Here is a 13,142-nt window from a genome sequence, read left to right as displayed (position 1 = left end):
TCTTTTGCTTATAAATTTATAAGAACTGTTCTTATTTTTTTAGCTGCTTTGTGAATCTTCCATTTACTTGTATACATTTTATTCCTTAAGAAGTTCATTAGGATACTATGCAAAGAATGTAATCAGATTCACAGATAAAGCAGCAAGTTCTAGGAAGCTGAAAACAATTCCTCTTACTTAAGGGAGAAAAAAATGGTGCAGAGTGAATGAGAGACTGAGCTACCATTATGGTTCCTCCCAGAATAGAATGATCTCCTAGTTTTATAACTGATTCTTGGAGAGTTTCTATAAACAGAAAAGACCGTGAAAAAGGAAAGATGATAAACATGTTTTGGTTCCAGGAGGGGGGAGGTACAGTTCATCTGTAATACCTCCGTGAAGACACACACTTTGTCCTGCTCAACCAAAAATGTGGCTCTGAAGAGCTGAAGAGTGAAGGTGGAAAGGGACACCAGCCTAATAAGTCAGATCCACCGAAATAACCCAGCAATCAGGAGGGTGACAGGAGTGATCGATGTTCCAGCCCCATCACCTTCTCTCCCACTTTGGAGAGGGATGAACTAACAGCAACTGGCACAGGAGATAAAAGGTCAAGTCGTAAAAAGCTGGAAAATATGATGAGAAAAAAAAGACATTTTTTTTGTTCCTTATACCTGAATCCAATGATTGGACACTCCTTGCAGATGTTACATTTGGCCTGATGCTTGGCAGTTTCTGCAGCAGCGACTCTGTGCAGGACGGGCAGCCACACCATGGACTGGGGTTCCAGTCTCATCCAGTCTAGGAAGAGGGCTGCTTCAATCTCTGGCTTATTATTAGCCTGCAAAGACAGGAGGGAGAGAGAAAGAGGGCAAAAGGATGAAAGAAAAGAAGGTGAGATGGCAAATGAGGTGTATATCAGATCAGGTAATAAACAAAAAAGAATGAACGAACAATGGTTGCAAAGTTAGGCTGGCTTTTCACAGCTTGTTTCAGCAAATGCTCCCTAACATCCAAAGAGACACCTACTCCTAAGGCTTTGGTAAACTGTCATTACTCTTCTTGGGTACTAAATGACAACAAAAGAAAACAAAATCAACAAACAAGAAAGGTAAAGCAAACTACGCACCTGAGCGAGACTATATTTAACTCTAATTTTTGAGCACATAGGTAAAAGCCAGAAGTGAAATGCAGGTGTTTACTGATAAAATTTCAAAGGAGGGGGACAACTGATTGTTTTCTAGAGAATCTATTTCTCATAGAATCATGAGGGGCTTTAAAACTCATCTGGTTCCAGAGCCTCATCTTATAGACAAGCAAACTGATTTGCAGATCAGAAAAGTAGCTTTTTAAAGGTCATACAACTAGCAGCAGAGCTGATAATAGAATCCAAATCTCCTGGCTTTGCACTGTTTTCATGATGCCCTGTTGATTCTCTGTCTGCCTCTCTATTTCTCTCTCTTTCAAAATCTAAATGTAAGAAATGCCATTCACCCCAGATAGTACAATGATCTCAAAATACCACCATTTGATTTATATGTTAGTGTATCATACATTTTACTTAAACCTTGTTTTTTCCAACCCTATAGGATTGTTTTAATTTTTTTTATATTATTAGATAGATTGACTACTTTTTTGCTCTTCATTGCTTCCTTTCATCTCATATCTTCCATCTGGGATTAGCTCTGCCTGAAATATGTCCCTTAGAATTTCTTTTAGCCATTGGTGGTACATTTCTCAGGTTTTGTTTGTCTGAAAATAGCCGCCTTTAAAAAAAAATCTATATTCCTAGAAATAGGAACACTTTTACACTGTTGGTGGGAGTGTAAATTAGTTCAACCATTGTGGAAGACAGTGTGGTGATTCCTCAAGGACCTAGAAATAGAAATTCCATTTGACCCAGCAATCCCATTACTGGATATATATCTAAAGGATTATAAATTGTTCTACTATAAGGACACATGCACACGAATGTTCACTGCAGCACTGTTTACAATAGCAAAGACCTGGAACCAACCCAAATGCCCATCGATGATTGACTGGACAGGGAAAATGTGGCACATATACACCATGGAATATTATGCAGCCAACAAAAACGATGAGTTTGTGTCCTTTGCAGGGACATGGATGAACCTGGAAACCATCATTCTCAGCAAACTGACACAAGAACAGAAAATCAAACACCGCATGTTCTCACTCATAGGCGGGTATTGAACAATGAGAACACATGGACACAGGGAGGGGAGCATCACACACGGGGGTCTGTTGGGGGGAAATAGGGGAGGGACAGCAGGGGGTGGGGAGTTGGGGAGAGATAGCATGGGGAGAAATGCCAGATATAGGTGATGGGGAGGAAGGCAGCAAATCACACTGCCATGTGTGTACCCATGCAACAATCTTGCATGTTCTTCACATGTACCCCAAAACCTAAAATGCAATTTAAAAAATCCATATTCCTGATAGTTGTCTACATTAAGTATAATTTTTTTTTTGAGACTGAGTATCACTCTGTTGCCCAGGCTGGAGTACAGTGGTATGATCTCAGCTCACTGCAATCTCTGCCTCCTGGGTTCAAGCGATTCTCAAGCCTCAGCCTCCCAAGTAGCTGAGACTACAGGTGCATGCCACCACACCAGGTTATGTTTTGTATTTTTAGTAGAGATGGAGTTTCACCATGCTGAACAGCCAGGCCTCAATCTCCTGACCTCAAATGATCTGCCTGCTTCACCCTCCCAAAGTGCTGGGATAACAGGTGTGAGCCACCGCACTCGGCTCAAGTATAAAATTTCTGATTGAAAGGTTTTGGGGTTTTGTTTTTGAATACTGAAATATTACCCCACTTTCATCTCACTATCTCTGTTGCTGTTGAGAAGTCAGCAGTAAAGATGACTATTGCTCCTTTAAAGATAATCTATCCTTTTCCTATCTTGTGCTGTGTTTCTAGGATCTGATTTAGACTGCTTAGGATTCACTGGACTTCTTAAAGATGTGATTTAGAGTCTTTAATCAGCTCTGGAATCTTCTCAGTCATGATCTCAACAAATAGTGCCTCTTTTCCATTCTACTTTCAGAACTCTGTTAGATAAATGTTAGACTTCTTCAATCTATATTTCTCTGAATAGGCCTTTCCTAGTTCCCCTCTCTCTGCCCCACATCTTTTTAAAACATCCTTCTGTGCTTCATTCTTATTAATTCCTTCTGCTTTACTATCTGGGTATCCATTTCTCTTGCCAGTCTGTTGTAAACCCATATAGCTTAAAATTTTGATTACTGTACTTTTGATACCTAGAAATACTACTTGGTCATTTTTAAGGTAACTTCTCAAGTTTGTGGCTCCCTGTAGATATTTTTCAATGTTGTTTTTTATTTTTCTAACTGCATAGACATAATTTTAAAAAATAATCTCTGTCTAGTAATTCTGGAATATGATGTTATTGTGGATCTGCTTCTGGGGTCTGCAATTTCTTCTGGTTCTCATTCACTTTGATTTCTTTCTTTTTCCACTTTGATTTCTTGTATGCTTAATATGTTTTTTACTGCTCTCTAAATTGACCTTACAAATATTTTCTGGAGATACTCTGAGCCCTAGAATAAGAGCGATTTCTCCAGAGATGATTTTCATTTACTTTTGCCAAGAACCAAGAAGCATTACTTATTCCACAGCCAGTTGTAGTTGAATCTATGACATGGGAATACTTAGTATCACACAAGTAATGGGTATTTGAGCTGCAGACCCAAGTTGCTTCTCTTGTAATGTGCTTTGCTAATAAAAGATATATCCACATTTCAGATAGAAAGGCAGGAGGGTTTAGACTGACAGGTCATTTGGCTTATAACACTGATCACTTCAACAGTACTCCAGTCGTTACCCCTAATTCTATATGTAGCAACACTATAGAGCTGTTTAACTTTGGATGTCCTAGCTGCAAAATGGTATCAGTTCAAACTTCTGATCAAATGCTATTGTTTACCAAAGACATGGAATCAACCTAAATGCCCATCAATGGTAAATAAAGAAAATGTGGTACGTATATACCCTGGAATACTACGCAGCTAGAAAAAAAAATGAGATCGTGTTCTTTGCAGGAACACGGATGGAGCCATTAACCTTAGCAAATTAATGCAAGAACAGAAAACCAAATTTTGCATGTTCTTATAAGTGGGAGTTAAATGATGAGAACACATGGACACATAGGAACAACACACACTGTGGCTTTACTAGAGGATGGAGGGTGGGAGGGAGAGGATCAGGAAAATAACTAATGGGTATTAGGTTTAATACCTGGGTGACAAAAATATCTGAATGATGAACCCCCATGACACAAGTTTACCTCATTACAAACCTAGACATTTACCCCTGAACTTAAAAGTTAAATTTTAAAAAGCTATTGCTGAGGGCTTTTCTCTGTGTAGAGTTGCATCAAATAGGTACTTTGTGGGAAAAAAGATTTAAAAGAAATTATGGAATCTAAGATGAAAAAGATCATGCAAGTCCATTCATCCTTTTGGCATGGCACCACAGAAACTTTCTGCATTCATTGAGTGCAAGATCAGCATTCACTGAGTCCAAACTCTTACCCATGCCAGTGTGTGCTTACAGCCACTATACTACCCATGTGAGAGAGCTAGGAAACATCCTTAGAAGGTGATCTTGAACACCTATGTCCAGACACCCCTGTCAAAAGTGCTTTATCAACACTGAGCTGAAATCCATCAGTACCGCATATTGAAGTTCCAGAGTCAACCCACTAGAGTTCAAATCTCAGCTTTGCCACTCACTGGCGTGCGACCTTAGGAAAATAACTTTCTCTCTCTGTGCCTTAATTTTTCTCTGCTACGAAGTGGAAATATTAATAGTGCCTACATCATAGAGTTATTTTATGATTACATGAGTCAACAAATGAAAGGCAACTGGAACCATGTATGACACATAGCAAGAACTATGTTTGCTATTGTTACTGTCATCATTATTTTCCGTCTGACCAGCAACCCAAAGGTTCTTGGTCTTTGAACAGCCCTTTAAATATTTTACCAGAGCTGTCTTATTTGCCTACACCTCTTCATTCCTATTCTTTTTATTTCTCCCTCCCATGACACAGCTTAGTTTGCCACTGTCATTTAGAAAATGATTCTTCAAATATGATAGCTGAGAATGGTACCTTTATTTCTCCAGACAATGTAATTGGATTACTTTCTTTTGTTCTGTACTGTAGGCTCACATAGGGTTCCTACTCAACTAAAATCTGAGTCAACGTTTCCCAGCATGTCCAGCAGAACAATCATCCAGCAAAATGCTTCATGAGAAGGTCAAATTAATTAAAGAAACATTGCACATTATATCCACCTCTTAAAAATCTTAATGCACGTTAATATATTAAAAACTGAGAAGGTCACCAGTAAAGAAACATTTTAAACTTTGATTGACCTCAGAATGTCCACATATTATTCAATGATCCCAAGGCCTTCATCCTTTTTTAACTTATAAAGCTTGTAAACACCACAAAATACTAATGTCGTGCTGGGCATGCTGTTCTTAGTTGTTTCCCATGATTCTTCCACTCTGTACCTGTCCAACTGGTATTTTTTTTCCTTTCACATCTGTCAAGGACTTTCCTGTTAGTTTAAGCCCATTGTAAAGTCTCATCAAAATCTTTAAAAATTCTGACTCTTAAAGCCAAAGAATTATCCATTCTTCCTAACTTTGGGTAATTTTTACATTTTGTTTTTGTTTTTGAGATGGAGTCTCACTGTGTTACCCAGGCTGGAGTGCAGTGGTACCATCTTGGCTCACTGCAACCTCCACCTCCTCGGTTCAAGCAATTCCCACTTCAGGCTCCCAAGTAGCTGGGGTTACAGGCACCTGCCATCATGCCTGGCTAATTTTTATATTTTTGTAGAGATGGGGTTTCTCCATGTTGGCCAGGGTGGTCTTGAACTCCTGATCTCAGGTGATTCACTCACCTTGGCCTCCCAAAGTGCTGGGATTACAAGTGTGAGCCACTGTGTCCGGCCAATTTTTACATTTTAAAACATGTATTCTATCTTCATTGTTAAAAGTCACTGGTGGGAATATCAAACAGGCCAAGGTCAGACATGAGCCACACCACTGTACCCTGTATCTCATGTCAACACAAATCCATGATTCAGTCCTCTCTGGTTTTGAACTGTAAGTATTCCTAGTTATAGAATCATCTAGTCTCTGTTGCACATGTTTCTCCATTGTGTACACAAAGACACAAAGAGAGGCTTCATCAAAAGAACTGGAAGCGTTTAGCTACAATATGCCTTATAACAACCTCTTGCTCCACTGGTCTAGAAACCAACTTTATCAAAATAACCCTTTCTAGCCCGAAGAGAAACCATTATAGAAAGGCAGCAAGTTGAAAGCAATTACTTATTCATGCCTATTTAAAACATAAGTTTATTGGTGCTTAAATCTGAACCGATACATTTTTTCTGATTTTTGTTTAAATACTAGTTTGTTTAATGATGCATTAGAAGACACGCTCCAGAGTAAGAATTCATACTTAATACAGAAAATGTACATAAAATTGTGGTTCATCTGAAACACAGAAAAAAAAAATCTGTGAGTCAGCAACAAATGTAGGTGTAAAAAATAAAAGAAACACTATGTCTGTGATATATAACTAAAGGCATAGAAAGTATAGCGGGAGTATATTATCTCATTACCCTTACTATCGTTTAAACCCTTCTTAGGAAACAGTGTCTAATTCTGGTGGCTACAACTGACCCAGAACTTAGAGGAGGCTTGGGAAAAAGGCAAGATGATAATTAAAGGGTTTGAAAGACCTGAGAACAGCTTAAGGGAATTGGGATTATTTAGTCATGAAACAGGGAGGAAGGGAAGAGAGGAGAGGGGAGGGGGAGGGGCAGGGGGAGAGAGAACAAGCAAGAAAGAGTAACTGAAGGGTTGATTTAATAACAGTTTTCGATTATGTGAATGGCTCTCACATAGGGGCCTGTGACCAGCTGTTCAATCCCTCCACTGAGGACAGAACAAGAAGAAACAGACTTAAGCAGCATGAAGAATTTAGGCTGTAACTCATACGGAAGAATTTCCTGATGCTGAAAGTTGCTAAAGCATTAGTGTGACTTACCAAGGGAGGCTGCAGAATGTTCTACTCTTTCAAAATACTATAGATTATTCTGTGCTTAAAGGTCGGAAATTCTCAAATTTCTTTCTAGCCCCTAAGATGCAAGATCCATCATTTTGACTCTTTTAAAACTGCTCACCTATGCCAAATGACAGCACTGAAGACAAGATATGGGGATTCACATTCTTATTCTGTTTCAGTCTTTCATTTTTATGACAAACTATTCTACATCCTAGCGGTATATTCTCTTTCCTTTTGTCTGGCAATAAAGAAAGAAAGAATTAAAAGCCAGGCAAGCTTTTAAAAAGACCTAACAGAACTGGAATTAAACCCAGCTAAAATGACATTTTGATCATTCTAGAAAAATACATATAGGGATAGACTGGACCAGCAGGAAGTTGTTAAGGTCAAAAGATAAGTATGTTGACATTCATCGGGCTGAGATAATCTTTGTAAGTACCATTATCTGTTGAGATACATATAAGTCTCAGATACATTAGTCTCTCAGTATCAAGGGTGACCTTGTCCTCATCCCTAAACACCAGTTTCAAGCCATCCAGGCAAAATCTCTTAGAAAGGTCATTTAGCCCTGGGTTTTGTTTCGTTTATTGGCTTTGTTTTGTTTTGCTTTTGCTATTGTTTTGGCAGTAACTCCATTTCCCCATTCTATGGCATGCACACACAAAAAGCAAAGCTATCACAGCTGATTCCATTGTGATAGTCACAGTTTGGAATTACATTGGGTTTCTCTTCTTTTTCTGTTGGTCCTTACCTGCCAGCAACTATCCATAACATAAAGGCTAGGGGAAGGAATCAGCTGTCATTACTATTGCTCTGTTACAGCACGTTGGAGAGTGGCTTCATACAAATGTCATCTTTATACAAGTATAACAGTGTATAAAGACAGTTAAAGAATTCTCAATATCTGGAATTTCTGGCAAAAGGATTTAACTATCAATATAATACGTTCAAAGGGGATTTATATGGCAAGTTTGCAGGTAGGAGATTTGCCAGGGTTCCGAATAACTTTTGGATTTCTTTGATGTTGTGCTTTCCATAAATCCTTGGATACTGAAGGACCAACTGGCTGCCAGGAGGTCAACCTAAATACTCATTTTTCCCTCAAGATAATAAAATTAATTCATGGCTACAGAGGAAATGCAACTCAATATTTCTCAGCAAGCCCTGCATGCCAGCTACCATAAACATATACATTATATTTTTAAGAGAAAGCAACTGGCATTTCAATTGTGAGGTTTGTGAAAACTATGTCAATACTTAATAAACTACAATAATTGGTACAATCATCCCTCAGTATATGCTGGGGTTTGCTTCCTGGCCCCCTGCAGCCTCAATCCCATAGGGCTGTTGGGATACAGCAAAATCCACACATACTCAAGTCCCACAGTCGGCCCAGCACAACTTATATCCACAGGTTCTGCATTTCTTGAATACTGTATTTTTGATATGCATTTGGTTGAAAACAATCCACTTATAAGTGGACCCACACAGTTCAAACCTATGTTTTTTAAGGGTCAACTGTATCCTTAAAAATGTATGTACAACATCAAACAAATCCAAAAGTTATTGGAACCCTGGGAAATATCCTACCTCCAAACTTGCCATGTAATGCCCTTTGAACTTATTATATTGATAGTGAAGAGAAGTGCCCAGTAATTCTCAGATAACAAGAAACTACCATCCTGGAAACAATACATAACTACACCTCCTTAATTTCTTTCCTAAATTGCAGATTAATTAAAGACAGGAACTATAATTCTGGACTCTCTGTTAAAGTCTGCTGAATTGAACAGTGGGTGGGAATTCAGCTTCAATGTGATCACAAAAAATAAAAGGAAAATTATAAAATCTGTATGAAGTCAGAATTTTAAAAATCTGCCTAGTCACCCCAAAGAGCAAAAACATAAAATTATGAAGATTATATAAACAGTAGAAGACAAAATATGTACTTTCTCAAACTGTCCAAAATTTATAGATTAAAGTAAGTGTCTTTCTGTTGGTTTCCCTGTGATGGTATCACACATAAAAGGCTAACAGACTGTATCTGGACTTGGAAGGTATGTTTAGAATGATCTGGCTTAAAATGTAAGTATACACAAAATTCACACTTGGAGCCCTTGAAAGGAACAGCACAGGCAGATAGCTTTTCGCTAGGTCAGTGGTTCTAACTGGAAATGATATTTCCCTAGAGAAAATATGACAATGTTTGGAGTGTTGATCAAAAAACATCAGAGAAAAAAATCTCCAAATATGTTGAATGTATTTGGGAATCAGATATGAGGATTATAACCCAAGATGCATGTGAAGAGGGGATGGTGGACGGAAACTTCTATTGGTAAAAGCAGAAAAGTTTACATAAGCTGCTTGGAAACATAGTTCATTGGTTTCAGATGCTCAATGCCAGAACTGGTGTCAGTTTACTGGTGGAGATGCCACTACAGGGCAGATGTTCTTTTGAGAGCATCTTATGTGAACTGCTGGAGTGTTAAGAAAGGAAATTCTTGTGGGGCAATTTTAGAAAGTCCTTGAGACAGTCTTTATCTCAGGCATGTAATCATGAACCCTCCTCCTTTCATGTTTTCCTGGCTCTAGTGTGTTTGGGACTGACAAAAAGTGATTTCATCCTGGTATCTTTTACAGGAGACATTTTTGGTTGTCACAACTGAGGGGGAGGTGCTACTAGCATTTAATAGATAGAAGCCAGGATCCCACTAAACATCCAGACACAGGACAGCTTCCCACAACAAAGAACTAGAATTATTTGGGCCAAAGCATCCGTAGTGCCAAGGTTGAGAAACCCTGCCCCAATGTTAACATCTTACATAACCATATGCTTCATGTGTCAAAACTAAGAAATCCACATTGATTCACCACTATTCACTAAACAACAGACGTCCCTGAGAGTCCTTCAGGGCATTTAATAAGCAGACAACTATCCTCTACCACACAGACATTGGGAGGCTACAATAGGCCTATTCAACTGCCGAAATGCCACACTGGTTCATAAACTGAGGGTAGAGAGAACAAAAAAGAAATGAAAAGCCCCAAACTAAAAGTCACAAGGAAACATGCTAAAATTGTAGATTCAGATTTGAAATCAAGTTGCTTCTCAAACTGACCACTCTATGCAATATGTTCCAGGATAAATAGCAGAAATTTATTTATTTAATCATTATTAATTTAATCATGGTACATGATTATCCCAAGTAAGGTAAAGCAGGTCTGCTAGTACAAGAATAACTGTGTGTGTGTGTGTGTGTGTGTATGCGTGTATGTTTTGATTTTACTTAGTAGGTCATAACCATTTAGAGAAAAAAATAAATATACAAATATTAAATACATATCCATAAATACAATTTCTAAACATTCTTGACAGAAAAAGGTAAATTTATAGAAAATATTGTGAGTAAACCACAGATTTTTAGAAAGGGTAATCTCTCCTTTGTGGCTAATATGGTTTAGCTATGTCCCCACCCAAATCTCATCTTGAATTATAACTCCCGCAAGTCACGTGGCATGGGAGGAACCCAGTGGGAGGTGATTGAATTATGAGGTGGGTCTTTTCTACACTGTTCTAGTGATAGTAAATGAGTCGCACACTATCTATCTGATGGTTTTAAAAATGGGAGTTTCTCTGCATAAGCTCTCTTTTTGACTGCTGCCAGCTACGTAAGTTGTGACTTGCTCCTCTTTGCCTTCCACCATGATTGTGAGGCCTCCCCAGCCATGTGGAACTGTAAGTCCAATAAACCTCTTTCTTTTGTAAATTGCCCAGTCTCAGCTATGTCTTTATCAGCCGTATGAAAACGGACTATACAGTGCCCATTTTCATTTGCTATTTTCACTACTAAAATGTTCCCTTCATAAATCCAAAAAATCATTTCAATGTCATTGGCATTGTTAATAGGTAATGGCATTAAAAGCCGACAACTCAACTTTTCTGGCCTTCATTATAAAAAGTCTTAGTATTTGGAAAGATTTGTTGTATTTAAATTTATATAAACTGTTGTTTTGAATTACAGTCTGTACACAAAGATTTAAAACCACAAGGAAAGTGGTTAGTCAGGGTCAGACAGTATAGAACAGGCAGTCCCTGACTGTTTCCTGATCTGTTATTATAATTTCTTTAACCTCTAAATCTACCAAGGGCATCAGTAGAATATTTTACATAAGACAGAAGTCTGCACCAGCAAAGAACATAAAAGGAGGAACAAGTACAAGTTGTAAAGAATATTAATGACTCGTCTTCCAAACAATCCCAATTTTTATGAAAATCAAATGAGTGATAAAAAATCTCTATAAAACTATACAAAACCTGCATGTAACAAATAAAACAGAAGGAAGGTGACATTTTGATCCTCTTAGACACAAGACACTCGAATTTTATCTTTGAGTTACTGAGGAAACCACAGTGTAGGGACGGACACAAGGGATCATTTATATGAGGTTCTACACAATGGTTTTTCACATCTTGCTCTTAGTGTATGTTTCCATTCAGAGAACAGGTGGTCTCATGTGAAATGCCATACTCTATGTACAAGACTGTTTTCTGTATCTTATAGCTCTGTTACATGAGTTGTTACCCAGAAGATCAGGTAAGAATTTGCTGATCATGGCCAAGCTTTGAAATAAGTACAGTAATTCATTTCCTTTTCTGCCTTTTAACTTTTAGCATATAATCAAAGAAACTTAGGGATAAGTAACTTTTGAGATAAGCTGTTTTAACTTTATGTTACAGATAAGAAAAAGCCCAACAATATTAAGGAAACAGGTCAAGATTATCTACGATTTTAATACTGAAATATATATGCTTAAAATAGTCTTTAAAGGACAGGACAAAAGTGATATCCTATGGGGAAAAAGCAGGGTGATCCCCCAAATCTTTTGAATCTTTAACTTGTTTGAGTGTGCTTTAGTCTGATATCTAAGTAAGCAAGGCCCACTTAGGACAATGGCCAGGTACTAAATCTTCAAGTGAATTATATGCTGATTACATGGCTGCAAGAGCCAAGGGAAGGTACAAGTAAATACCCCACAACACTGATAAATGGATATCGCCTCTGATCACCTCTTTTCCCCATACTTTTCAGGATCACATGTCCCTTGTACCATTAGATGCCACAGCATGTATGAGCTACATGGACTGACAGGTGCAGGTCCATATATACTGAAGTTGCAAAAGGGAAAAAAACAATAATCTATGAGCTTCTCAATTCAGCACATAGTTTTCACATTACATGTTTTAGTTATGTCAACGTGTGGTTCCCATAAAAGAGTTGGTTAATATGGAAATATATTTATTAGACATATGTTTATGTTGCTATCTGGAGAAAGGACTGTCAATTCTATACACTGCCATTTTAAACAATTCCAAGACAAAAATAGTATCCAACAGCAGTTCAGTAAAGAGCAATATCATTATTTGTACACTCAGAACCACCTTGGATGTCCACAGTGATATTCAAGAATAGTTGGAGGAGAGGTAGAAGCAGCTCTTCTTTAAATAAGAAAATGGTCTAATATATGCAGAAAGAATGGTAGAATTAGAAAGCACTATTATGCAACCACCAATATTATAATTGAATTAGCCATGGATCATCAATAAATGCTAAAACCACAGGGGTAAAGGTTAAGGAGTAGGATATTCACAATATGCCAAAATATAAAAAAAAATTACTTTCTAGTTAGTTACAAAGGAAAAAGAGTACTATACAATGAAACTATCTGGCAGATGCCACCTTAAAACTGTGATACCAATAGGAACAAAATGCTGTTTTCTCCCTCCAGATTGTGATACAGTGGTAGGTAAAGAGCATCATCGTACCATCTTTTGGCCAAAAACATGTTAACATTAATCACAAGGAAACCATCAGAAAAACTCCAGAATATGGGACACTCTTCAAGAGAACCAGTCTGAACTCTTCAAAAATGTCAATGTCAGAGCGCACGGTGACTCATGCCTGTAATCCCAGGACTTTGGGAGGCCAAGGCAGGCAGATTACCTGAGGTCAGGAGTTTGAGACCAGC

General features: G+C 38.0%; 1 protein-coding gene across 14 annotated transcripts in view; it reads right to left on the bottom strand.

The window, feature by feature from the left end:
* DMD (dystrophin) overlaps window positions 1-13,142 on the bottom strand; it is a 2,133,401-nt gene that overhangs the window by 66,136 nt on the left and 2,054,123 nt on the right. For all 14 annotated transcript variants that reach the window (XM_017548497.2, XM_037745683.1, XM_037745686.1 and 11 more), the window contains one exon: window positions 654-820. In XM_017548497.2, coding sequence (XP_017403986.1) covers window positions 654-820 — 167 coding nt within the window. The remainder of the gene's footprint in view (window positions 1-653; window positions 821-13,142) is intronic.

The sequence above is a fragment of the Cebus imitator genome, unplaced genomic scaffold, assembly GCF_001604975.1.
Source record: "Cebus imitator isolate Cc_AM_T3 unplaced genomic scaffold, Cebus_imitator-1.0 Scaffold208, whole genome shotgun sequence".
Taxonomy (NCBI): Eukaryota; Metazoa; Chordata; class Mammalia; order Primates; family Cebidae; genus Cebus; species Cebus imitator.
Note: the sequence above shows the minus strand (reverse complement) of the source record. Positions and strands in the feature narration are given on the sequence as shown.